At 37.9% G+C, this 25757-nt stretch overlaps 1 protein-coding gene across 6 annotated transcripts in view; it reads right to left on the reverse strand.

The window, feature by feature from the left end:
- Positions 1–25757, reverse strand: part of CEP85L (centrosomal protein 85 like) — a 224191-nt gene that overhangs the window by 170817 nt on the left and 27617 nt on the right. For 4 of the 6 annotated variants that reach the window (XM_054558783.2, XM_054558784.2, XM_054558787.2 and 1 more), the window contains one exon: positions 8688–8846. In XM_054558783.2, the coding sequence (XP_054414758.2) occupies positions 8688–8846 (159 nt within the window). Of the gene's footprint in view, positions 1–8687; positions 8847–23085; positions 23582–25757 lie in introns of those variants that run through there. The other 2 variants (XM_054558785.2, XM_054558786.2) reach the window with 2 other exon arrangements.

The raw sequence follows: 25757 nt of genomic DNA on the forward strand, positions 1-25757 counted from the left end.
TGTGGGTATAACTGATGAGGGAGGTGTCCAGGATAAAGCCAAAAAACAACATGTCTAGCAAGTAATTAAAAACTTGATCCAACCATCTAACAGTCCAAGTCCATATAAGAAACTAGACCTTTCCAGGTTACAAAAGATTCTTGACTCTCATTCCCATCTCTGGAGTCTATTTAACACCACACTCACAGGAATGCAGGAGGCCTCTCCTAACAATCCTACTAACTACTGGATGTGTCTTTCCTTGCATTTTCAACCACATGTCCCAGTAGTCCCTGTCCCAGGACATTGGAACCTATCCACCTCAGTCCTAAACACCACCGGGATAATTGGCTCCCCAGTCACCAATCTGCCAGCCACACAGGCCTCAAATCTCACATGTATAAATTTTAGCATGACTCCCAATAGAAACATCTCCCAAAGTCAATCCTCGATACCGGCGACCTCAGGTTTCACCTGTCTAACTCCAGACATCTTTTTCATCCGTGCTAACATAGCTTATCAATGTCTAAATGGCACCCCAAAAGAGTTATGCTTTCTCTCATTTCTAGCACCCCCATGTCCATTTATACCGAACAAGAGTTGGAAAGTCTCCTTATACCCCAGTCCCGCCACGCACGAGCTCCTATTCTCCCTTTTATGGTAGGAGCCAGAATACTGGGTGGGCTTGGGACAGGAATTGGAGGTATAACCTCCTTCACCCAATTCTATTATAAAATATCACAAAAATTAAATGATGATATGGAATGGGTTGCCAATTCCCTGATGACCCTACAAAGCCAGCTTAATTCTCTGACTGGGGTGGCCCTCCAAAAACGAAGGGTCCTAGACTTACTAACAGCTAAAAGAGGAAGAACCTGCCTCTTCTTAGGAGAAGAATGTTGCTACTTCGTCAACCAGTCAGGAATTATTGCCGAAAAGGTCCAGGAGCTAAGGGAATGAATAGAACGTAGAAAGAGCGAGCTCCGACTCTCAGGACTCTGGAGTATATTTAACCGATGAGTACCTTGGCTTCTCCCCTTTCTAGGCCCTGTAACAGCCATCTTGCTATTACTCACCTTCGGTCCCTGTATTTTTAACCTCCTTGTCAAATTTATTTCCTCTAGGATAAAGGCCATCAAGCTACAAATGGCCTTACAAACGGAACCTCAAATGAATTTAACTCACAGCTTCTACCGAGGACCCCAGGATCAACCCACTGGTCTCTTGACTGGCCTAGAAAGTTCCCCTCTGGAGGACAATACAACAGCAGGGCCCCATCTTCACCCCTAACCAGCAGGAAGTAGCTAGAGAAGTCATCGCCCAGTTCCCAACAGCAGTTGGGGTGCCCTGTTTAGAGGGGGGACTGAGAGGTGATGCCAGCTGGGCTTCCTGGGTCGAGTAGGGGCTTGGAAAGCTGTAAAACTCACTCATTTCCTGCATCAGGACTTACTTCAGTTCTGGATAAATAATATTGAGGATATATGCTTAAAATATTCCTAACACCAGGATTTGCTTATGCGTTTTCTTCCCAAGAAAGCTATAAACAGCGAGAATTTTAGCTGTAAGTTTTCCTGTATGCCCCACCACCTCCGTGCCAAAACCAGAGTTAAAGAAAAGATTAACTGCCCATTTTTCTGTAATCAGCAGACCTTATCTATCCTCCCAATTCCTTATGAACATAGTTCATAAGTTCTATAAGATCCTCTTTTTCTTGCTGTATAGCTCCAAGGCCATAAAACAGGTAAGCATAAGTCGCAATTTCGGATTTTCTCAAAATCTAAGGCATGTCACAAAATAATTTACTGCCTTTGTTTCTCACTCCTGTAACATGCTTCCCGCCTCACGTATCTCCTGCCTTAAAGAGTTTAAAAGGCAATCACCCAAGATAGCAGTGGCAACCCATTCGGGACCCCTTCCACACTGTGTAAGCTTTGTACTTTCACTCTGCTCAATAAAACCTACAGCTCACTCTCTCTCTCAGTCCAAGTCTCTGTCACTCACGGCAGTCAGCCGCCACACCAATTCTTTGGCGTGGCTAGGCAAAGAACCTTGGGTGTAACAAAAGGATAAAAAGACAAGATACAGAGTGGAAGAAAATATTTGCAAACAACGTATCAAACAAAGGAGTAGTATCTAAAATATATAAAGAACTCTCAAACTCAACAGTAAAGAAGAAAACTTCTGGGCACAGTGGCTCATGCCTGTAATCCCAGCACTTTGAGAGGCCAAGGTGGGTGGATCACTTGAGGCCAGGAGTTCAAGAACAACCTGGCCAAAAGGTGAAACCCCATCTCTACTAAAAATACAAAAATTAGCCAGGCATGGTGGTGGGTGCCTGTAATCCCAGCTACTCAGGAGGCTGAGGCAGGAGAATCGCTTGAACCTGGGAGGCAGAGGTTACAGTGAGTCAAAATCCCGCCACCGCACTCCTGCCTGGACAACAGAGCGAGACTCCATCTCAAAAAAAAAGGAAACAATACAATTAAAACACAGGTAAAAGGCATGAAGAGACATTTCATTGAAGAAAAAAGAAAACACACAAGTGGGAAAATAAGCATAAGAAAAATTGGTCAACATTACAGTGATTAAGACCTGGTTTTCAGGCCAGCATGTGAGAAGCCTGAAAGTCATCATTTAACAAGTAAAAAGCTGAACAAAGTGAAAAAGCAACAACTCTTCTTAGATCCCAAAGAGAAATGAGGTCATCGTGCAAACAGCTGCTCCCAAAACAGAAGACAGCAACATGTCAAATGCATAGAATACACTTATTAGAGCTTGAAACTTGTGTGGCACACAGGACCCAGGTGGGAAAACTTGAATTGTATTAATTGCTGGAGGCTGAGTATGAAGAAGTCTGAGAGTTAAAAATTCCAAAACGACCCTGTCATAGGGAGACTACCAGACTTTTACGAGTTTTACTTCCAGGAGTTTGACGTGGTTCTCACAGTAAGTATCAGAGAAAAATCCCTTCATGACTCCGGAAAAGGGAAGATAAAAGGGACCATTTTGAAATACACCAGAACATTCCATTCTTAATAAGGTCTGCCCTCAGGAGACCTTATTTAACCAGAGCCTAAACTCTTTGTAGTTTTAACAGAGCCTAACTTACCTTGGGGAAGAGAAATAACGAACTCCAGTCAATTCTAGTCTTCTGGATGGTTAAAGGGAAATACCCAACTAAAGCTCCCTGTACCCATCCTGTCCCACTCAAGTTAGTAAAAACAGAAAAAAACTGAGAAGCATCTGTGAAGTTACAACCCAGAGGCACCAGCTCACTAAAACACTGAGGTCAAATCATAGGACACTTCCCCTCCCCACACACCTTACCACCACATTACTAAAGGTCTGCTCACCAGTTTCTTTTACCCAGTATATCATGATCAGCTTTCAAAAAATAAAAATAAAAAGTACAAGGCATACTGTAAGGCAAAAAAAAAAAAAATAGTTTGAAGAAATAGAGCAAGCTTCAGGACTAGACTCAAACACGGCAGGGATATTGGAATTACTAGACCAGGAATTTAAAACAACTATGATAAATAGGGTAAAGGCTTTAATTGAAAAAGTAGACATCTTCCAAGAACAGACGGATAATGTAAGCTGAGGGATAAAAATTCCAAGAATCAAAAAGAAATGCTACAGATCAAAAATACTCTAATAGAAATGAAGAATGCCTTTGATGGGCTCATTAGTAGACTGGACTTGGCACAGAAATCTCTGAGCTTGAAGATATGTCAACAGAAACTCTTAAAACTTAAAATAAAGAGAAAAAGCCTGGTAAAAATGGAACATAATTATTTAAAAAAAAAAAAAAAAAAAGAAGAAGAAGAAGAAGGCAGAGGCTGCAGCCAGCCAAGATCACACCACTACACTCTAGCCTGGGCGACAGAGCAAGACTCCATCAAAAAAAAAAAACAAAAAAAAAAAACGCATTATATCCAAGAATTGTGAGACAACTACAAAAGGTATGCCTTACACCCTTCACAAAATTTAACTCAAAATAGATCACAATCCTAAATGTAAAACACAAAACTATAAAACTCCCAGAAAATAACATAATAGAAAACCTAGATGACATTGGTTATAGCAATGATTTTTTAGATAAAACGGCACAATCCGTGAAAGAAACAACTGATAAGCTTAACTTCATTAAAATAGAAAGCATCTGCTCTGCAAAAGACAATGCCAAGAGAATAAGACAAGCCACAGAATGAGAGGAAATACAGTAGGCCCTCCATATCCGCAGGTTCCACATCTGCAGACTCAACCAACCATGGATCAAAAATATTAACAATAAAAATAACCAAACTTTAAAAACAATATAGTATGGCAACTATTTACACAGCACTTACATTGTATTACGTATTGTAAGGAATCTAGAGAAGTATACAGAAGTAAGTGTGTAGATTATATGTAAATACTACACTATTGTATATAAAGGACTTGAGCATCCTCAGATTTTGGTATCAGGGGTCCTGGAACCAAGCCTCCACAATACCAAAGGATGTCTTTATTTGCAAAAGACATGTTCGATAAAGGACTGTCATCCAAATATACAAAGAACTCTAAACTCAACAATAAGAAAACTAACAACCCAATTAAGAAATGGGCTTTATAAAGACCTTTACAGAGACCTCATCAAAGATGATATACAGGCAGCAAACAAGTATATGAAAAGGTGTTCCACCTCATACATCATCAGGAAAATGCAAATTAAAACAACAAAATACTACACACTTATTAGAAAGGCAAAATCCAGAACACTGACAACACCAAATGCTAAGTAGGATGTGGAACAACAGAACCCTTATGTATTGCTGGAATGCAAAATGGTACAGCCTCTTTGGAAGACAGTTTGGTGGTTTTTTTACAAAACTAAATATACAAAATTAAATATATAGAAAACTAAATATACTCTTACCACATGATCCAGCAATTGAGCTCCTAAGTATTTAGGCAAGAGAGTTGGGGACCAAAATAAAAGTCCTAACCCTTCCAACAGACTACTGGACCCTCCTTTAGCTAAAAGACCCCAAAATTTTAAGTTAGCAACCATGGCAAGACAGTAAGCTGTTCATGATCCATTTGCTTCCAATCCCCTTCCCCTTTCTAATCACTGGATTTTCTCAAAAGCCAGTGTGAGAAAACAAAAGTCCAAAAGACCCCTTCGTTCAAGTCATCTAAACACACCCCTTCCTGTTTTTACAGTTTCAACATGACAACTATTTTAGGCCACAAAGATTTTCTTCTTGATAAGTGGCTTTTGGAAAGGACTGGTTCTGGCCAGTCACCTGAGGATGCAGTTTATGGACTTCTTCCCTACATTTCACCTTTTACATATAGAACCTAATTACAATGCATTTAAATATTAAATCTCCACCCCAAAGTGATTATGGGAGGTATGTTACATATGAGTAAACCTAAAACACATGTGTGTGGGTCTCCTTCATGAATATTCATGGCTCCTTCTGTAACCTGTTGAATATAGCTGTATGCCTAGACAATCATCAGCATAAGTTCTTATCTTAAACCCTCACCTCACCGGACCCCACCCTGCTTGGAAATGCCTCTCAACTTCTGCTGAGACTATGCCTCCCGGCCTGTCAGAATGGCCTATACAAGCTGCAAACCTTTGTGAGAAATGAAGCTCTCATTTCCAAATCTATGAACCTCATAATTCTTCAGCTGACAGAGTTGAAAGCTGACATCCACACAAGAACCTACACACGGCTGTTTACAGCAACTTTCCTCATAATTGCCAAAACCTGGAAACAACCAAGATGTCCTTTAGTAGGCGAATGTTGATAAACTGTGGTACATTCAGACAATGGGATACTACTCGGCACTAAAAACAAATGAGCCATCAAGCCATGAAAAGACATGGAGAAACTTAAATGCATATTACTAAGTGAACAAAGCCAAACCCACAGAATATACAACACCAAGAGTGAACCCTAATGCAGGGGTCCCCAAACCCCAGGCCACAAACCAGCACCGGTCAGTGGCCTGTTGGGAGCCTGGCTGCACGGCAGGAGGTAAGCGGCTGCAGGTGAGTGAGGGCAGCTGAGCACCACCTCCTGTCAAATCAATGGTGGCATTAAATTCTCATAGAAGCACGAACCCACTGCACATGTGAGGGATATAGGTTGTACACTCCTTATGAGAATCTAATGATAAATGTAATGCAATGCACCTGAATCATCCCAAAACCATCCACCCCACCCCACCCTGGTCCGTGGAAAAACTATCTTCCACCAAACCAGTTCCTGGTGCCAAAAAGGTTGGGGACTGCTACCCTAATGCATGAACACTGGGTGATAATAGTGTGTCCATGTAGTTTTATCAATTGTAACAAATATACTACACTAGTAGGAGATAATGACATTGGAAGAGGCTGTGCATGTGTGGGGACAAGAGATACATGGGAAGTCTCTGTACCTCCCAATGAATTTTCCTGCTGCTCTAAAAAAACTGCTCTAAAAAATAAAGTCTTTTTTAAAATAAGACATCACTACCACAAGGAAATATCATTATACTATTAAAATGGCTAAACTTTTTTACACCAAGTGGTAGCAAGGATAAAAAGAAAACTAGATCACTTATACAAACATTGCTGATGGAAATGGTACAGTCACTCTAGAAAACTGTGTGACAGTTTCTTTAAAATCTAAATATGCTACTACACAATCCAGCTACTGCACTCCTAGGCATCTACTCACTCAAAGAAATGAAGACATAGGTTCACAGAAAAACCTATACCCACATGTTTATAGCAACTTTACTCATAATAGTCAAAAACTGAAAACATCCCAAATGCTTTTCAACAGGTAAATGGTTAAAGTGTATTCTCTCCAATACCACCATTACTGAATGCTACTCATCAATAAAAAGGAATGGACTGTTGATACATGTAACAACTGGATGAAAATCCAGAGAAAAAAGCCAGTTTCAAATTCCAGTTATGATTCCATTAATTCTTGAAAAACAAAACTATAGAAATGGAGAGTAAATGGCTTCCAAGAGTTAAGAGATAAAGGAGAGGGGGCAGAGAGAGAAGTGGGTATGGGAAACATGAGGTATCTGGAAATGTTCTGAATCTCGGCTCTATCAATGTCAATACCCTGGTTACACCACTATTATTTCTTAAAACTGCATATAAATCTATAATTATCTCAAAATAAGAAGTTTAGTTAAAAAGATGAAGGACTACAAAATGGGAGAAAATTTTCGCAACCTACTCATCTGACAAAGGGCTAATATCCAGAATCTACAATGAACTCCAACAAATTTACAAGAAAAAAACAAACAACCCCATCAAAAAGTGGGCGAAGGACATGAATAGACACTTCTCAAAAGAAGACATTTATGCAGCCAAAAGACACATGAAAAAATGCTCACCATCACTGGCCATCAGAGAAATGCAAATCAAAACCACAATGAGATACCATCTCACACCAGTTAGAACGGCAATCATTAAAAAGTCAGGAAACAACAGGTGCTGGAGAGGATGTGGAGAAATAGGAACACTTTTACACTGTTGGTGGGACTGGAAACTAGTTCAACCATTGTGGAAGTCAGTGTGGCGATTCCTCAGGGATCTAGAACTAGAAATTCCATTCGACCCAGCCATCCCATTACTGGGTATATACCCAAAGGACTATAAATCATGCTGCTATAAAGACACATGCACACGTATGTTTATTGCAGCATTATTCACAATAGCAAAGACTTGGAACCAACCCAAATGTCCAACAATGATAGACTGGATTAAGAAAATGTGGCACATATACACCATGGAATACTATGCAGCCATAAAAAATGATGAGTTCGTGTCCTTTGTAGGGACATGGATGAAATTGGAAATCATCATTCTCAGTAAACTATCACAAGAACAAAAAACCAAACACCGCATATTCTCACTCATAGGTGGGAATTGAACAATGAGAACACATGGACACAGGAAGGGGAACATCACACTCTGGGGACTGTTGTGGGATGGGGGGAGGGGGGAGGGATAGCATTGGGAGATATACCTAATGCTAGAGGACGAGTTAGTGGGTGCAGCGCACCAGCATGGCACATGTATACATATGTAACTTAACCTGCACATTGCGCATATGTACCATAGAGCCTAAAGTATAATAATAATAATAATAAATAAATAAATAAATAATAAAAAATAAAAATAAAAATAAAAATTAAAAAAATTAAAAAAAAAAAAGATGAAGGAAAAACTCTTATGACTCGAGGGACAATTTTTTTTTTTGAGACGGAGTCTCGCTCTGTCCCCCAGGCTGGAGTGCAGTGGCACGATCTCGGCTCACTGCAAGCTCCGCCTCCTGGGTTCACGCCATTCTCCTGCCTCAGCCTCTCAAGTAGCTGGGACTACAGGCGCCCGCCACCACGCCCAGCTAATTTTTTGTATTTTTAGTGGAGACAAGGTTTCATTGTATTAGACAAGATGGTCTCGATCTCCTGACCTCGTGATCCACCCACCTCAGCCTCCCAAAGTGCTGGGATTACAGGCGTGAGCCACTGCGCCCGGTCGACTAGAGGGACAATTTTATTTGATATACAGCAACATTGAACATTATTAAATATTCAAACACTATAATTTTCAGTATGAAACAATAAAACATATCCCCTGAATATTCTTGTACCACAACCACTCTTCAAAGATTCATATATAAACAATAAGAATTTTAGCTCACCTTCCACGCTATCAGAACAGGAAGTTCCAATGCCAGTGTCTCCACTGTCAGAAGCTATACTGTGTCTCCTGATATGGTTATTTCGATGGTTAGATGGAACAGTTGTGGCCTGCCACAATGATTCATTAGCAGGTAGCCATGCTGATGAATAATCTGGGCCTAAAAAGGGAAATATGTAACAGTTAACACATATACCTGAGTAGGCAGAAGATTTTTTTTTTACCTTGTGGAAAATACACATAGGGTATAAAAGGTATAAAAGGTCCTTTTCTGCCCAAAATAATTTAAAATGATCAACAAAATTAACCAAATAAATGTATATATCACACATATATCAATTAAGTGTGATTACATAGTTTCCTCTAGCTGAAGAACTCTGTTTTCTGCTTCTGGGCATTAAACTTTTAAAGACGTACTGCTGTGTTATTAAAAATGTTGAAACTATCCACTTATCTTCAAATGTCAGTACTCTGCTCTAGAATAATTGATAGGTAGGCACCTGTGATTATACATACATGCGTTAGCTGAAAATCAGGGCTCAGGAAAAATTCAATAATAATGCATGATAATATAAATAGGATATCCACATGTAATATGAAAACAATCCATTTTTTTCTGCTATATATTTACTAAATTTTTTCTACAATCGTCACTAAAAATTTTTAAATTTTACATTATTTTATTTGAATTATTTCCTTAATTATTATTTAATAACAGTTTAATAGCACAGTATTTTCCTACTCTTAGCTTGATTTGTCTTTTTTTTTTTTTTTTTTGAGACGAGTCTCGCTCTGTCGCCCAGGCTGGATGGAGTGCAGTGGCGCATTCTCTGCTCACTGTAAGCTCCACCTCCCGGGTTCACACCATTCTCCTGCCTCAGCCTCCGGAGTAGCTGGGACTACAGGTGCCCACCACCATGCCCGGCTAATTTTTTGCATTTTTAGTAGAGACGGGGTTTCACCATATTAACCAGGATGGTCTCCATCTCCTGACCTCGTGATCCACCCGCCTCGGCCTCCCAAAGTGCTGGGGTTACAGGTGTGAGCCACCGTGCACCCAGCCCAATTTGTCCTTTTAATTTAAATATTTTTTAGCTAATTAAAGGTTTTTCAATGTTCTTTCAATGTTTATTTTCACTTACTCATTTTTACTTAACTTTTATTTGACTTTTTCTGTTTTACCCATTACTTATTTTATTGTCTAGTACAGTGCTACTCAAAGGATATCAATGGACCAGTGCCAACCTGTACTATTTGTTACAAGTTAGACACAGAAATAAATAAGCATCTAGAAATGTTATTGTACTATAATTAGAAAGAGAAATTTTAAATCCGTTCAACTTTATATAAAACCTGTAGAAGCACAAATCTTTACTAATGCCTAATACAGTGATTCTCAATTCAGGGCTTTCAGAATTATTCATAAAAGTTAAGAAGTTCCCCTATATGAATTTTAGGCTCTCATTTCAATGACAGTTCTTAAAAAATTAATAAGCACATTACAGATTATCTGAACAGCCAACTTAAAACATTATTTCCACATAATTTCAATGCTCCTATAATGCTCCTATATCTGTATAGCAGCCTTAAAAAGATTTATCACATAATTCAATGTCCCCATTTGTGTTTTACAGTTGAAACAGCAGTTGCTTCTAAGTAAAGAGCAAATGACATTACTGGGTATTTACCATTATTTGAAACAAGATAGCTTTACAGAATTATTCATTGATACCCTATTGAAACCGGCATGCAAGGAATGCCTTCTGGCAGTTTAAACATAAGGGTAACAAAACAACAAACATGCATAAAATTAATTATGCCAGTTTTTTTAACCACACTTTTAGGAACAGTTGTTCTCTATGTTAATATTAAAATCGAAACATATAAACAAATTAATAAAACCAGACCTAAAGCTACTTCTATCATACTAAGCTCAACATTAATGATTCACTTTTAATAAAACATTGTCACATTATTTTATTTAATGCACATTTATTTATTTAAATGCAATTTATCAATTAAATTTAGGCTTTATAGATGTATAAAGTATATAAGCAGCCTTAAAAGCCTTATACATTTAAATTAACAAATCAAATTTGAAAAACAGTGGCCAAAGAGACACTTTTACCAGCTTTGAGGTCCAGAACAACCACCTAAAGCTTTGTAGATTCTAGACTTCTCTCAGAATGACACTTTTCAATTCAAGTGATTCAACACTCACATTAAAGCACCAGAACAAGGCATTCTGTCACCAGATCTATTCTAATTCTGATCTGTGGTCTATAATCTATACCAAAATGTTTTTTTCAATCAGGTAACATCCCATCTAAATGAGCTCAAAGTCCTGCCTAAACTATTATCAAAAATGGCAACCAGCCTAGTCTCACAAGTGCAAACCTATTAGCTGGATATTTTTTTTTTTTTTTAAGAATACCCAGCAAATAGCATAAATAGGCTGGGACTATATGTAAATGAAAAATAAATATAAGAAAAGATGCCAAATCTCACTAATAGTGGGAGAAGTGAAAAAGACAATAAATTTTCTGGATTTTTAAAACTATCAAGTTGACGAAAGACTGGTGTCAACCAAGTGAAGGGAATGTTCATATATTTTTGTGGCCTTGCAAATTGGTACAACCTTTCTAAAGGGCAAACTGGAAAGTGGTATCTAAATTTCAACATAGACACGACCTTCTACTGAGAATTTATCCTAAGGAAATATCAGACAATTACAAATAAATATGAGTATAAGGACATTCCTGACAGCACTGCTTAAAGTAAATGCCTATGAACAAAATATAAACTGTTAATTAGTTGATAATGTTTAAGTGCTAAAAATGATTTTATCAACCTATTTTTTAACATGGAAGAACATCCAGAATATATTTAGTGTGTATGGAAGAGAAGCATTTTACGTAGCTGTATACATAATATGATTCCACAGTTAGAGAAGAGTTTGTACATTTACATACATGGAAGAAGCTTTCAGGGAGCTCTATATCTAAATGCTAACACTGACTATGTTTTACTAAAGGAAGAAATACATTACAGGAACATTTACTCCATCATTGGTTATTATTATTATTCATTCTACCAGTTTATGTGGGGAAATGCTGAAAATTACGTATACTGATTTGCAGATTACATCAACATTTGATTCTGAGATTAGAAACCAGCCATAGATCAAGATATGTAAATTCAGATTCCTAGTAACAATTTTTACAAAAGCTGCATAAAATGGCTAAAATTAAAACCCTCACTTTTAGGCAATATAACTATTTTGAGCAGTATAAAGTCATGCTCCATTAAAGCCTACAACACACCTCCACCCTATTTATTGCTGACAAGTCTTGGCCAATAAACCATTTGTGGATTAAAAGGAAATAATCGTTCTCTCTCTCACTCTCTCTCTCCACTCACTCACTCTCTCACTCCAGTAATGGGGAGGAAAGCCCACTGTATATATTAATGCTATGGTGTTATTATCACGAGCTAGGACAACCTTGTATAATTAACTATTGCCAGAAAAACAGTTCAATAAAACCTTTTTCTGTCAAGAGCCAGATTATAAATAGTTTCAGTTTTGTGGGTCACTCAATCTCCATCTCAACTAGCCAATTCTGCCACTGTAGTCTAAATCAGCTGTAGACAATAAAATGGATGTGGCTATGTTGTAATAAAACTTTATTTACAAAAACAGGTGACAAGTCAGATGTAACCTGGGGGCCAGTATGCAGACTCCTGAGATGTGGTAAAAAATCATTCTAACTGAAAAGAGTCCCTAAAATTCAACTGATTCATAAGTAACTCCAGCCAGCATGTTAATTCATTCCTTTATTTGGAAGAAAAGTGAGCTCATCCTAGAGTACATATCAGCAAGCCAGGCTGCCCAGAATCTGACAATTCATGAAAGCACTACTGAGGATTTTCAAGGATTACAAAGACAAATAAATGTCAACAAGTGTTTTAGGTTTCTTTTTCCAGAATAAATGATCTCAGTTTATCCATATGGTATGGAACTCCTGGACAATGTCAAATATGTGTAATGGTTAATTTTACATGACAACTTGACTGGACCATGGGGTGCCCAGATATACAGTCAAACATTACTTCCGTGAAGGTGTTTGGATGAGCGCAACATTCAAATTGGTTGACTGGATAAGGCAGACTGCCCTCTATAATGTGGGTGGGCTTCACTGAACCGGCTGAAGGCCTGAACATAACAAAAAAGCTAACCATCCCCTAAGCAAAAGAGAATTCTTCTTGCCTGATCCCCTTTGACTAAATACACTAGTACACTGGCTTCTTCCTACCTTCGAGCTTGAACTGATCTCTTCCTGGGGCTTGAGCCTGCCAACCTTCAGACTGGAACTATGCTATCAATAATCCCAGGTCTCCAGCTTGCCAAGTCACCTCACAGATCTTGGGACTTGTCAGCCACCATAATCTCATGAGCCAATTCTTAATTAATTAATTAAATACTATTGGCTCTGTTTCTCTGGAGAACTTGAATACAATATTGGGAAAACTAGAAAAATTCTAATTTTGCCTACAGATATGAAAAAGTGGGGACAGCCTTCTATTTAGAAAAGAACAATAGTTGTAATCCTCAATTTCCATCCCAGTATTTCAATATCATCTACTCAATATGATACCTATTCCACAGATTTCCAAAGCACATCAGTACAATCTCAACTATCTGTTATCTCTTATACAAAAAAAGCTGTAAGAAATGACAGAGAAAATGGTCTAAGACATGCTATCATTCCGTCCCTCTAGAAACTCTAAATTCTGTCTTTGAATCACAGAGCAGTACATACTTAGAGCCTTTTTATTTAGCAACTAAGGGAAATGATCTTCCTAAAATTTCTTTCAGTGTACTGCCACCTTATAAACTTGAACCTCTGACTTTTACAGAAGGACACAAAAAGTAAGCAACCACATAAATCATCAAATTGTTGTCTAGGCCGGGCAAGGTGGCTCACACCTGTAATCCCAGCACTTTGGGAGGCCAACGGTGGCAGACAGCTTGAGTTCAAGAGTTTAAGACCAGCCTGGGAAACATGGCAAAAGCCCATCTCTACAAAAGAAAAAAAAAAAAAATTCAAAAAAATGCCTCTGTGCATGGTGGCACATACCTGTAGTCTCAGCTACCTGGGAAGCTAAGCTACTTGAACCCAGGAGGTGGAGGCTGCAGTAAATCAAGATCATGCCACTACACTCCAGCCTGGGTAATAAAGCAAGACTCTGTCTCAAAAAAAAAAAAAAAAAAAAAAAGTTGTCTATATATTTAAGAAGTTAAAAGCAAACACTAAAAATATTTGCAGATATGGTATTAATGCATAATTATAAAGAGATCATAAGCAAATTAAAAATAAATAAATACTAAATGGTTTAGTCTAAATGGACAAAGGACAAACCCCAAAGGGAAAAACACAAATAAAAAATTCTGAAAAACAGTCCAAGCCCACTGGTAAGCAAGTAGTATCAAATTCAGAAGACATGCTATTTTTCAGCTATCAATCTAGCAAAAATATTAAAAGAAAAAAACAAGTGTTCCTAGATACTCCCATACACTGATAATGGTAATGTTAATTTATTCATTACAAAAACACAACCTTTTGATAGGCTACTAGGCAATATACATCACGTGTAGCACATGCCTGTAATACCAGCTACTCAGGAAGCTGAGGTAAGATTGCTTAAGCCCAGGAGTTCGAGACCAGCCTGGGCAACATAGTGAGACCGTCTCAAAAAAAAAAAGAAAAGAATTAACTATATGAATTGATCTCCTCCCACTTGAACTAATTTGCCTTAACCTTTAAACATAACTGTGTCTTTAAAAAGATCTGGTATTGTATGTGCCTCAAACACTGAAGATGATTAACAAATATCATGAAAATAACATTCTAATCTTTTAATTTAAACTGAAAAAATTCACAGTCTGAGAAGAATGATATGACTTGTCTTTAGACAAGTCAATCCAGAAGCACAATACAGGAAGAAGTACATGTGAAATATGCTGACCAGGTGATTTAATAAGGAAAATTTTCTCACAGAATAGTTACAAGACTATGTTACTGTAATGGGAATATTGATATCTAGTATGCAATATGCACTTAAAAACTTAAAATAAGGCTGAATAACCACTGGCAATAATGTCTTACCTAAAGACAAAAGCACTGCTATAAGAACAGCAAAGATCCCAAGAAACTCTACATTGGAACTCCTCTTTGGAAGACAATGTTACATTTTTCAATACTAATTTTTTAATACTAATTTTAATTATTTTAAATAGAATACTGAGTGCCTGGGGATAACATTAAAAATTCTGAATATTTCTCAGGAAGATTAGCATTAAATAAAAAAGCAACCTATTTTACTTCTGAAGCTCTTTTATTGGAAGCAAAAATGCATACAGTATCAAGTATTCCACAGCATTTGAATATATATGTAACTGCACTGAGAACAAGAACTAATCTCATTGAATATTTTAATGACAGCTCTAAATTGAAGAAAATAAAAATAACACTACTGACAAAGCAGATTTATACTTTTAAATAAGCTGAATACATAATACAAATCGAGAATACAAATTGCAATGTTTTTCAGAATGCAGATTATCTGTCACCCATTAGTATGTTTTAAAATCAACTTGGAAACCAACACTTTCAAATAAAATAGTAGATAAAGCATGTTTACCCTTATATTACATAAGTAGCACGCGGTTCACATTTTAACATCTCTGAAATATTAACAAGTACTTTTGCACAAAGAACCTATTCTGCTGCTGGAATAACTCCACTCAAGCCAGCCTCTACTATCAGAATTATCTTCTAGAATCAAGCATGTTTATGTTATTCTTCTACTTACATAGATCTGTGAGCCCCTTACAGCATATTAAATAAAATTCAAACTCCTTAAGTTAGGCAAAGTTCTTCACCAATTGTCAGCTTCACTTTGCAACTTCTACCTACAAAAACTATCTAGCCACACTTACCCAATCACTTCCTCCAAACAGATGAGACTCTTTCATGACTCCAAGCTGTTTCATTTCTGTACCTTAAGAGTCCTAGTTCAGAATTAACTTGTTTTGTCTTCCCTGATTCCTCCAGGTGGCATTAAATACTTTGTTTACTCCCAACATATTATTCAAAATTCCAACAACATTTAATAAATTATATTAACCCATATGTATATGACTTTCTTCTCCCTCCCCAAACTGTGAAAAATGAAAGGCAACTTTTTTTTAGTGTCCAGTACCTAGCATAGAGCTGCACACTTATACAGGGTCTCAATAAATGTAGTCATTATAACCACTGGATACCTAACAAATGTTCACAGTATAAAATTAGAATTTTGGAAGCCTTACAATTACAACTACAAAAATATCTTTCTGTTTAGAAAAAGGATTAAAACAAGCATTTTGTTTGGTGGTTGTTGTCTGCTTATTTTAAAATCCAGGATATTTTAAACTATCCCTTGAGCCAGTACGCATTTAAGTATCTATTTAGAGATCAGTAAATATTTATCAATGCAGCTTTTTTTGAAGTAATTTTAAATAATTTAGAGAGCTGATGGCCAACATTCCTAACATGGGAAAACAGTCTCCAATAGGTAAAAAGACACAAAAGTCACACAAAAAATTAGAACATTAAACGGTAAGAAAAAGATGTTCATATTAACAGTAGCCAAAAAGAAAAAACCAACAAATCTGGAACTACACTGCAGAATATCTAGCTAAGATGACAGAAACATCACGTAGTGTTATTTTCTCCATCCCAATCCTCTACTCCATTTCAGTACTATTTATCTCTAGGGTAAGTGACTCCAATAGTCTTAGTTTGTTTCTTTTATCACAGAATTACCAGTATAGCTCAGTGGAAAAGATGTGCACTATGAAACCAGGCTACCTGGGTTCAAGTTCATTCTACCTCTTATTAGCAGTAAGTCCTCATAAATCACTTAACCTCTCGGTGCGTCAATTTCTTCATATGTAAGAGAAGAAAAAAATTATAGAATAGTACCTATATTATAGGGTTGCTGTGATCAATGAACATGTAAAGTTTTTTGTTGTTGTTATTGTTTTTGAGACAGAGCCTCTCTCGGTTGCCCAGGCTGGAGTGCAGTACTGCAATCTCGGCTCACTGCAACCTTCATCCCCCAGGTTCAAGAGATTCTCCTGCCTCAACCTCCCAAGTTGTGCGGATTACAGGCACACACCACCATGCCTGGCTAATTTTTTGGGGTTTTTTTAGTAGAGATGGGGTTTCGTCATGTTGGCCAGGCTGGTCTCGAACTCCCGACCTCAGGTGATCCGCCTGCTCAGCCTCCCAAAGTACTGGGATTACAGGAGTGAGCCACTGCACCTGGCCTGTAAAGATATTTTTGAAAGTGCCAGACATACAATTAGGATCTCAATAAATGTTATTATTTTTATTGTTGTCCATGCATAGAAATTTTCCAGAAGGATAACTAAAAACTATTAAAAATGGAGTGGAGGACTGACATGAAAGGAAGATGAAAAAGCTTACTTCACTTTAAGCTTTTCTGTACTGAGTCAACATTTTACTGAGCATGTGTAACTTTAATAATGAGAAGAAAAAAATCATCTGACAAATACCACATAATTCTTCTGTTCCTCATGAGGTACAGTACCCCACTCTCTTCCAAGTTTTTAACCTTGCTCTTTTCCCTCCCTATTCAATCAAGGACATCTACACTGTCACCAGCTTCTGTCTTAATATCTTACCAGCATGTTTACAACTACTTATCTCCTTCAAAACACAAACCCAATGCCCATCTCTCTGATAACCACCACTTTTTTAACATCATTCCAAGAGATTAAGCATAAGCTTTCTATCTCTACGATCTGCAAAGTGAATACATGCATGCCAGGGAGTACATGAGCCAATCCACTGGCAAGCTGCTAGAAGAAAAAAACTTCTGTTTATATCGAAAATTATCTTTAGGAAAAAGTAATGCATTAAATTTTGCTATAATATTTAACATACAGGTTAACACTAGTGCCCTTACTTGGATTATCAGATCATTATGTTACATATATATAACATAAACGGAGGTGCTCTATACAGAGGGCTTGACAGTGACATTCTCCTTCGTTCATTTGATTTTTTCATATCGTTATGCATTGCAGTTCATGGCTGGTTAAACAGATTCGCATATCGATAACATTATGTAGTTTTACTTAAACTAGCCCTCACAAAATGGATTTGTGGCTCTATATTACTGCAAAGAAACTTTAAGTTGAAAAACCTGAAGATAATACTAAAAATATAAGTATAAACAAACAAGAAAATAGTCAAGCTGATGCCTCCCATGCACACTCTTCAACATTCCTTTTGCAAGAGAAAAAAAAAATTACAAAATCAGATCTGACAGTAATATGTCACCTAGCATTTCTGTTTGAAAAAATAACCACTGATCCCCATAAGAGTAAAGATGATGCTTTCAAATGAAACGTTCAATATGGAGAGGGCATACTGGAAATCAACATGACTCTTGTATCTGCATATGCAAGTTGGAAAAAATAATTTTTAAAATATATCAACTGTATGCACCACTAAAAAAAAGATGCCAATTAAATGACACCCTGAATTACATGATGCATCTATATATCAGACATGCTAAAACATTTTTAAAGTACATTTTAAAATTGATAAAATATAATAAATATTGCATACATAAAATAGGAGTATTTGGGTGAAATTTTTGCTGTTAGGCATGTCTAAAAAATAAGGTGTCCATTGGTTCTCTATGGTCTCAAAACATTTGCTATACACCTACCCTACCCTTTTTATGAAAGGTTTGTAACAATATGTCAAAAAAATAAAACTAAACAACAGGTAGCAAAACGGGGAGGGGAACTGAGAAACTGTGCTGCTCCAATCCCAAAAGAGATCCAAAGATCTGCTCAGACATGAAAAGTTAGGTTCTAGCCAGAGGTAAAATTCTAGGCCAGAAGAAAGTAAGAATCAAGAATAAAGTAAGATCAGATTCCAAGATTGGGAATTAAACTTAAGCAGTCACTGAAGATGCTTTCAGCTAAAATAAGGTTAGCAGCATCAAGTAAGTATACTCTCAGATAAACACACTAGTCAAAAATACCTACATTAAAATCTAGCTCAATCTAAGCTAATAGGCTTTCTTGGGCTGAGCACAGTGGCTCAAATCTGTAATACCAGCACTTTGGGAGGCTGAGCAGGGTGGATCACCTGAGGTCAGGAGTTCGAGACCAGCCTGGCCAGCATGGTGAAACCCTGTCTCTACCAAAAAAAACATATAAAACAAATTAGTCCAGCGTGGTGGTGCACGCCTGTAATCCCAGCTACTTGGGAGGCGGAGGTTGCAGTGAGCCGAGATCACACCACTGCACTCCAGCCTGGGTGACAGAGAGACTCCGTCTCAAAAACAAAAAGAGCTGTGTTCGAAAAAGCATTTTGGCAACTATTAGGAATAGTAGCCATGTATTTAGTTTTTGGTAAATCCTTGTTCCTGTTTAAAAACTGGGAAAATAAGGTACAGTTAACAACTAATGAGGCTGTTCATAAAACCACTACAAATATATACAACTTGGTATTTCAGACGGGCTTATCTTTGTCCTAGAACATAAGAACCATACACAACACATTTAAATGGCTAAAGAAAAATAAAAAGTCTTAAAATATTTCAAAATAATTGAGAAAATTTATAAATATATGGAAGTTTTCTGTTCCCAAAATTAAAGCACTTAACTTCTAGTCCAACTTTTCAGGACATTATTCCTAAAATGAGACAGAATGCTCAGTATTAATGAGAATGCTTCAGAAAAGCTTCGGAAATGTCATAGCAAGGCCATATATATGTAATTTCTTATGGTCAGGAGGCAATCTCTGCCTCTACAAAAGCAATGTAATCAACTGGTAGAAAATGTTACACTACATGAAACATAGTCCAAATCTTTCATCCCAAAATCTTTCAGAGAAATATATAACTAAAAACTATAGTTCATTTCAGAACTCTAAACTTTAATACTAAAAACTATTTTCAAAACGAGTATCAATAAAGCAAATAAGTTTCATTCACTAGACATTAACAGTGTAGAAAGGCATACAACAGTTTCTGATCTTACATTAACTCTCTTTAAAGGAAATTAAAATCCTATCAACGACTTTAATTAATTTAGCACTACCTAATGAAGTCTTTAAACAATTTACAGCAGGAGAAAAAAAAAACAAAAGTAGGAGTAGTTACTTTTCTGAGGTAGATTCTCAGATCAGACAGAGGTTAAGAAAAGCATGAAATAAAACTAGATACAGTACTAAAGTCTGGTTCCCTGACTGAGAGAATCTTCTATTCTGAGGGGCGAGAACACCGTTAACACCAGTTCAGATGCCCTGAGCAGACAGAGTACTCTGGTCAAGACTTGGCCACTGTTCAATGTAAGGAATCCCAGGAAACCCTTCAGTCCTAGGCAACCTATGACACACATCCCCTAGTTTTAAAATTGAAACTTCAGGCAAACCCAGACAACTGGTCACCCTAGCTTAATAAGTGGTAAAGAGCAATTCAAACATTTATTAAGCACTTATGTATCAATCCTTACGCAATAAAGTCAGCTCCACTGGATTAAATAATCTCTAATTTCAGCTAGGTTTAAATTTTTAAGTATCTCACTGAAACTGGCCAAATGCATTGATGCATTTTCTTCTGACTCATCTTACATGGCTGCCTGGAGGCATGAGACTGGTGATCACTACTGCCTTCAGACTCCTCTCCACCAGAACACTTCATTGTCCTGCTTTTACTCCCACCACCCTGGCTGCTCCTTCTCAGTGTCTTTGGATGGCACATCTTCCTCTGCCTGAAGAGCAAATGTTAGTGTCCCAGGGCTTAGTCCTCCACTGTCTCCTCTATTCTCTCGGTGTGATCCATGACCTTTAAACACCATTTATACCCAAGTAATTCTCAAATTCCTATCTCTCACCCAGCAACCTCCCAACTGAGCTCCAGCATTTATACCCAACTTCATACTCAACAACTCACCTGAATTTCTCAAAAGGATCTCAAATTTCACATGGCCAAAAAAGAACTCTTGATTCCATTTATCTTCCTTACACTCTCTCCCCACCGCCCTCTGCCCACTAACCTTCCCCATCTCAGGAAATGGCATCACTATCGATTATAATCACAGAAGCCAAAATTAAGATGTCATCTTTGACTCCTCTTTCCCTTAATTGACAACTCCAAACCATCAGTAAATCCTTAAGATTTCTCATGTATATCCCAAATCCATTTTCTTCTCTCCAAATCCAATCTAACCATTCTAACTCAAGCCATCATCTTCTCATCTAATAACTGCAATGGCCTATTAGCTGTGTTCCCTACTGCTGTTCTTGCCCCACTCCTCTACAATTTCTTCTTCCACAGAATAGCCAAGACTGATTGTAAACACCTAGGAAAAGGAATATCTGTTCCATGTCCCCAATACATGGGTACAGTATCTGCCTCATAGTAGGCACTCAATGTGCTCAGGAGTGAAAGAATGAAGTCACTCCCCAGCATCTTCTGACATGCAGAATAGAATTCAGACTCCCTACAACCCCTAACATTATTATCAGGCCTTCCTCACCTCACAGTCCTGCTCACTAAGCTCCAGACTCACTGGAGTTCTTCAAACTTCTCGAACTCATTTCCACCTTGGAGATTTTTTGTTCCCTCCACCTGAACACTTCTCCCTTCATGTCTGCCTTCTTCTCATCATTCAGGTAACAATGTTACCTCCTCAGAGGCCTCTCTGACCAGCTACTCAAGGAGCTCTGCCCATCCTCTGCCACCTCACCAATCTTCTTTTCCTCTTAGTACTTAATACTAGCTGCAACATCTCATTATCTGTTTACTTACTGATCCTCCCCTCTAAAACGCAAGCCACTACCAGGCAGCATGGTGCTCATGCCTGTCATCCCAATACTTGGAAGGCCCAGGCGGGAGATCACTTGAGCCTAAAAGTTCAAGACCAGCCTGGGTAACAGTGAGACCTCATCTTTACAGAAAATACAAAAATTAGCCAGCAGTCATGTCACATGCCTGTATTCCCAGCTGAGCCTGAGAGGCTGAATCAAGAGGACTGCTTGATCCTGGCAGGTCAAGGCTGCAGAGACCTATGATTGCATGACCGCACTCCAGCCTGACTGACAGAGCGAGACACTGTCTCAAAAACAAAACAAAACAAACAAAAAAAAAACCTAAAAAATGCTTTTAAAAGTAAAATACGAGCCTCCGTAGAGCAAGAACCTTATCTTTCTTGTTCAATGATGTATCCCCAGAGGCTAATACAATGTCTAGCACACTATATTTATTGAAAGAATAATTCACAAACATTTCTAATGACAAGGTATCAAGCACTATGCTAGGTAACCATTTCTTTAATTAAAGAAAAACAGAAATCAAAATATTGGTATGAAAAGTAATTTGGGGCCGGGCGTGGTGGCTCACGCCTGTAATCCCAGCACTTTGGGAGGCCGAGGCTGGCAGCTCACGAGGTCAGGAGTTCAACACCAGCCTGGCCAATACTGTGAAATCCTGTCTCTACTAAAAATACGAAAATTAGCCAGGCATGGTGGCACACGCCTGTAGTCCCAGCTACTCGGGAGGCTGAGGCAGAAGAATCGCTTAAACCCATGAGGCGGAGGTTGCAGTGAGCTGAGATTGTGCCACTGCACTCCACCCTGGGCAACAGAACAAGATTCTGTCTAAAAAAAAAGAAAAGTAAAGTAATTTGATGTTATTTTTATGTTGATCATGCCCATCCTTAAATGCCCCTACACAATAAATTGCTCCTAGAATATTATTTTGCCAGTGTAAAATATGAAAATCCTGATAGTAATAATAATAATGAATAACATGTTATTGCTTAAAAATTGGCTGGGTGCGGTGGCTCATGCCTGTAATCCCAGCACTCTCGCAGGCCAAGGCAGGCGGATCACTTGAGGTCAGGAGTTCAAGACCTACCTGGTCAACATGGTGAAACCCCATCTCTACAAAAATACAAAACATTAGCCAGGTATGGTGGTTTACGCTTCTAATCCCAGATACTCGGTAGGCCGAGGCAGGAGAATCGCACTCCAGCCTGGGTGACAGAATGAGACTCTGTCTCGAAAAAAAAAAAATGATATTGCTTAAAAAGTGTCTGATGATCACGTTCTTCACTTTCTCAATGCAAAATTTATGTAATTAGGCTATAACTCAGGAAAATACTATCCAGAAGACTTTATGTCTTCATCATCTTTTCAGAGTATAAAAATACACATTTCATCCAGTCAGAAAAATCATGACTCTCTCAACCCTTTCTGTTCACACACATAAATATTACAACATGACAATAGAGGTTATCAACTCACCATTTATTGCTTGGCCTCAGATTAATTTACCAGCTTCATTCAAGCCAGGAAGTGATCAAATTCCAATTATTAATCAAGTTCATTTCACAAAAGTCATCACTAAAGTTAAGATTCACCCCTTACCCCCCAATACCTATTATGAAAGAACATGTTCAGTTGGGTTTAGGCCAGAGTTATGTTTCATTGTTACCACAGTACTCTTAGAAGTCCATCTAATTCAGAACCACAGCAGAAAACAATATTATCTGTTGTAACCATACCAGTTATTACCACTATGATTATGACATCACTAAACACCTTATGGCAATGCATCAACTAAGAGGTAAATGTAAAGCTCAAAGCAATGAACAAATGACATTTTTTTCAGCTCAAGTGTTTCCTGTAACATTTTATTTTTGCACACTATAAAAGTATAATACTCTACCTCAAAATGTTTTAAGAGTTGAATATATGTTTTTGCTTTTGTTTTTTGAGACAGAGCCTCACTTTGTTGCCCAGGCTGGAGTGCAATGACATGATCTCAGCTCACTGCAAGCTCCGCCTCCCGGGTTCAGGCAATTCTCCTGCCTTCAGCCTCCTGAGTAGCTGGGATTACAGGCCCACGCCACCACGTCCGGCTAATTTTTGTACTTTTAGTAGAGACTGGGTTTCACCGTGTTGGCAAGGCTGGTTTGGAACTCCTGACCTCAAGTGATTCGCCCACCTCGGCCTCCCAAAGTGCTGGGATTATAGGCATGAGCCACTGCGTCTGGCTTATGTTAGTATTTTTAAATATTATTTATGAAAAGGAACATACTTAGCACAACTAGGTATTACTAAGTACTCAAAGTATCACTTTATCATGCTTGATTTCAAAAGCCTACGGGAAATATGTCTATCCTTCATCCAACTTGAAACCAGTATACATTCTGAACAATAGGGTAATCTCAAATGCAATCAACCAAATGCATAAAAAATATACCAATTGTTCTATTTTAAATTAGCCTTCTAACCACACTTGCCAATACAAAAAAGAGAGGCTTTTATTTGACCTTTGTAAGGAAACTTAAGAAAACACGCATTTTAGCTGGGCGTGGTTACTCATGCCTGTAATCCCAGCACTTTGGGAGGCTGAGGCGGGTGGATCACTTGAGGCCAGGAGTTCGAGACCAGCATGGCCAACATGGTGAGACCTTGTTTCTACTAAAAATACAAAAATTAGCTGTGCATGGTGTCACATGCCGGTAATCCCAGCCATTTGGGAGGCTGAGGCACGAGAACCGCTTGGAACCGGGAGGCGGAAGTTGCAGTGATCCAAGATCGCACCACTGCACTCCAGGCTGGGCAACAGAGGGAAACTATGAGTATTTATTTATTTATTTTTTGAGACATTTTATTTTTGGTTTATAACAGTTACTCCATAAAGCTGAAAAATGGGAAAAGCCAAATCAAACTGAATCCTAAAGCGAAGGCTAAAAGTTCAGTATTTTTCAAACTACACTTATTATTCCTATTTTTTACTGCCATTTCTTTAAAAAAGTAATTTCTTCTGATTTTTAGAAAGTGATTCTATAGGCCGGGCGCGGTGGCTCACGCCTGTAATCCCAGCACTTCCGGAGGCCGAGGCAGGAAGATCACGAGGTCAGGAGATCGAGACCATCCTGGGTAACACGGTGAAACCCCGTCTCTACTAAAAATACAAAAAAATAACCCAGGTGTGGTGGTGGGCGCCTGTAGTCCCAGCTACTCGGGAGACTGAGGCAGGAGAATGGCGTGAACCCGGGAGGCGGAGCTTGCAGTGAGCTGAGACCGTGCCACTGCACTCCAGCCTGGGCAACAGAGACTGTCTCAAAAAAAAAAAAAAAACGAAAGTGGTTCTATAGTACCTTTGGCTTTTCCTTTAGTCTAGTTACATATTTGTATAAACAAATAAACCAGTTTCAGGGCACCTTGAATTAATCCACATATTAAGATAAACTCATTTTAATACCAGAAATTATTTACTTATCCCTGCCTTCACACTTTGTTTTCAGACAAGTCCAATTTTAGGGCTGGAATAATTGGTCAAATTATTCAAAAGATATACTGAACAATATTTCAAAAATAAAAATTTTCTTCCAATTATCAGGAAAAAAGATCCCTATATGAATCAACTCAGAGGTCATTATCTTGACCTTCACCATCTGCTCATTTGCACAAGAAGCAACACAAGTTTTTCATCTAAGGTAGAACTTCTTAAAACTTAAAATTACCTAAGATAATTTTAAATATTTACGTTTGCTCAAAAAGGGAAGAAACACAATAAATAAGTACATTACTATTTCAGCATGTAACTGAAAAAAAAACTTTTACAAAGGCATGTCCTGACTTGCCAATGGTTTATTACTGACAAATTGAGATAAAATACACACTTTGGTACAGCTATACTGTCCAAATTTCTTCAATTTGGGTAGTATTTACAAAGTATCTTCTTCCACTATTATTCTATGCCATAGCAAATGTCTCTCTACAGGCTGCAACATAACAAAGTCCTTCCTTACTTAACTTTAAATACTAAAATGTTCTCTTCTTCATAGAAAACAATGAAAAACAGACAACATGCCTCAGTGATATACCTCCAAACAAGCTGCTATTATCACGAATAAATTTTAATAGGTTAGACTACAAAGATATTACAGATGGCTTTTGACATT

The sequence above is a fragment of the Pongo abelii genome, chromosome 5 (genome assembly GCF_028885655.2).
Source record: "Pongo abelii isolate AG06213 chromosome 5, NHGRI_mPonAbe1-v2.0_pri, whole genome shotgun sequence".
Lineage (NCBI taxonomy): Eukaryota > Metazoa > Chordata > Mammalia > Primates > Hominidae > Pongo > Pongo abelii.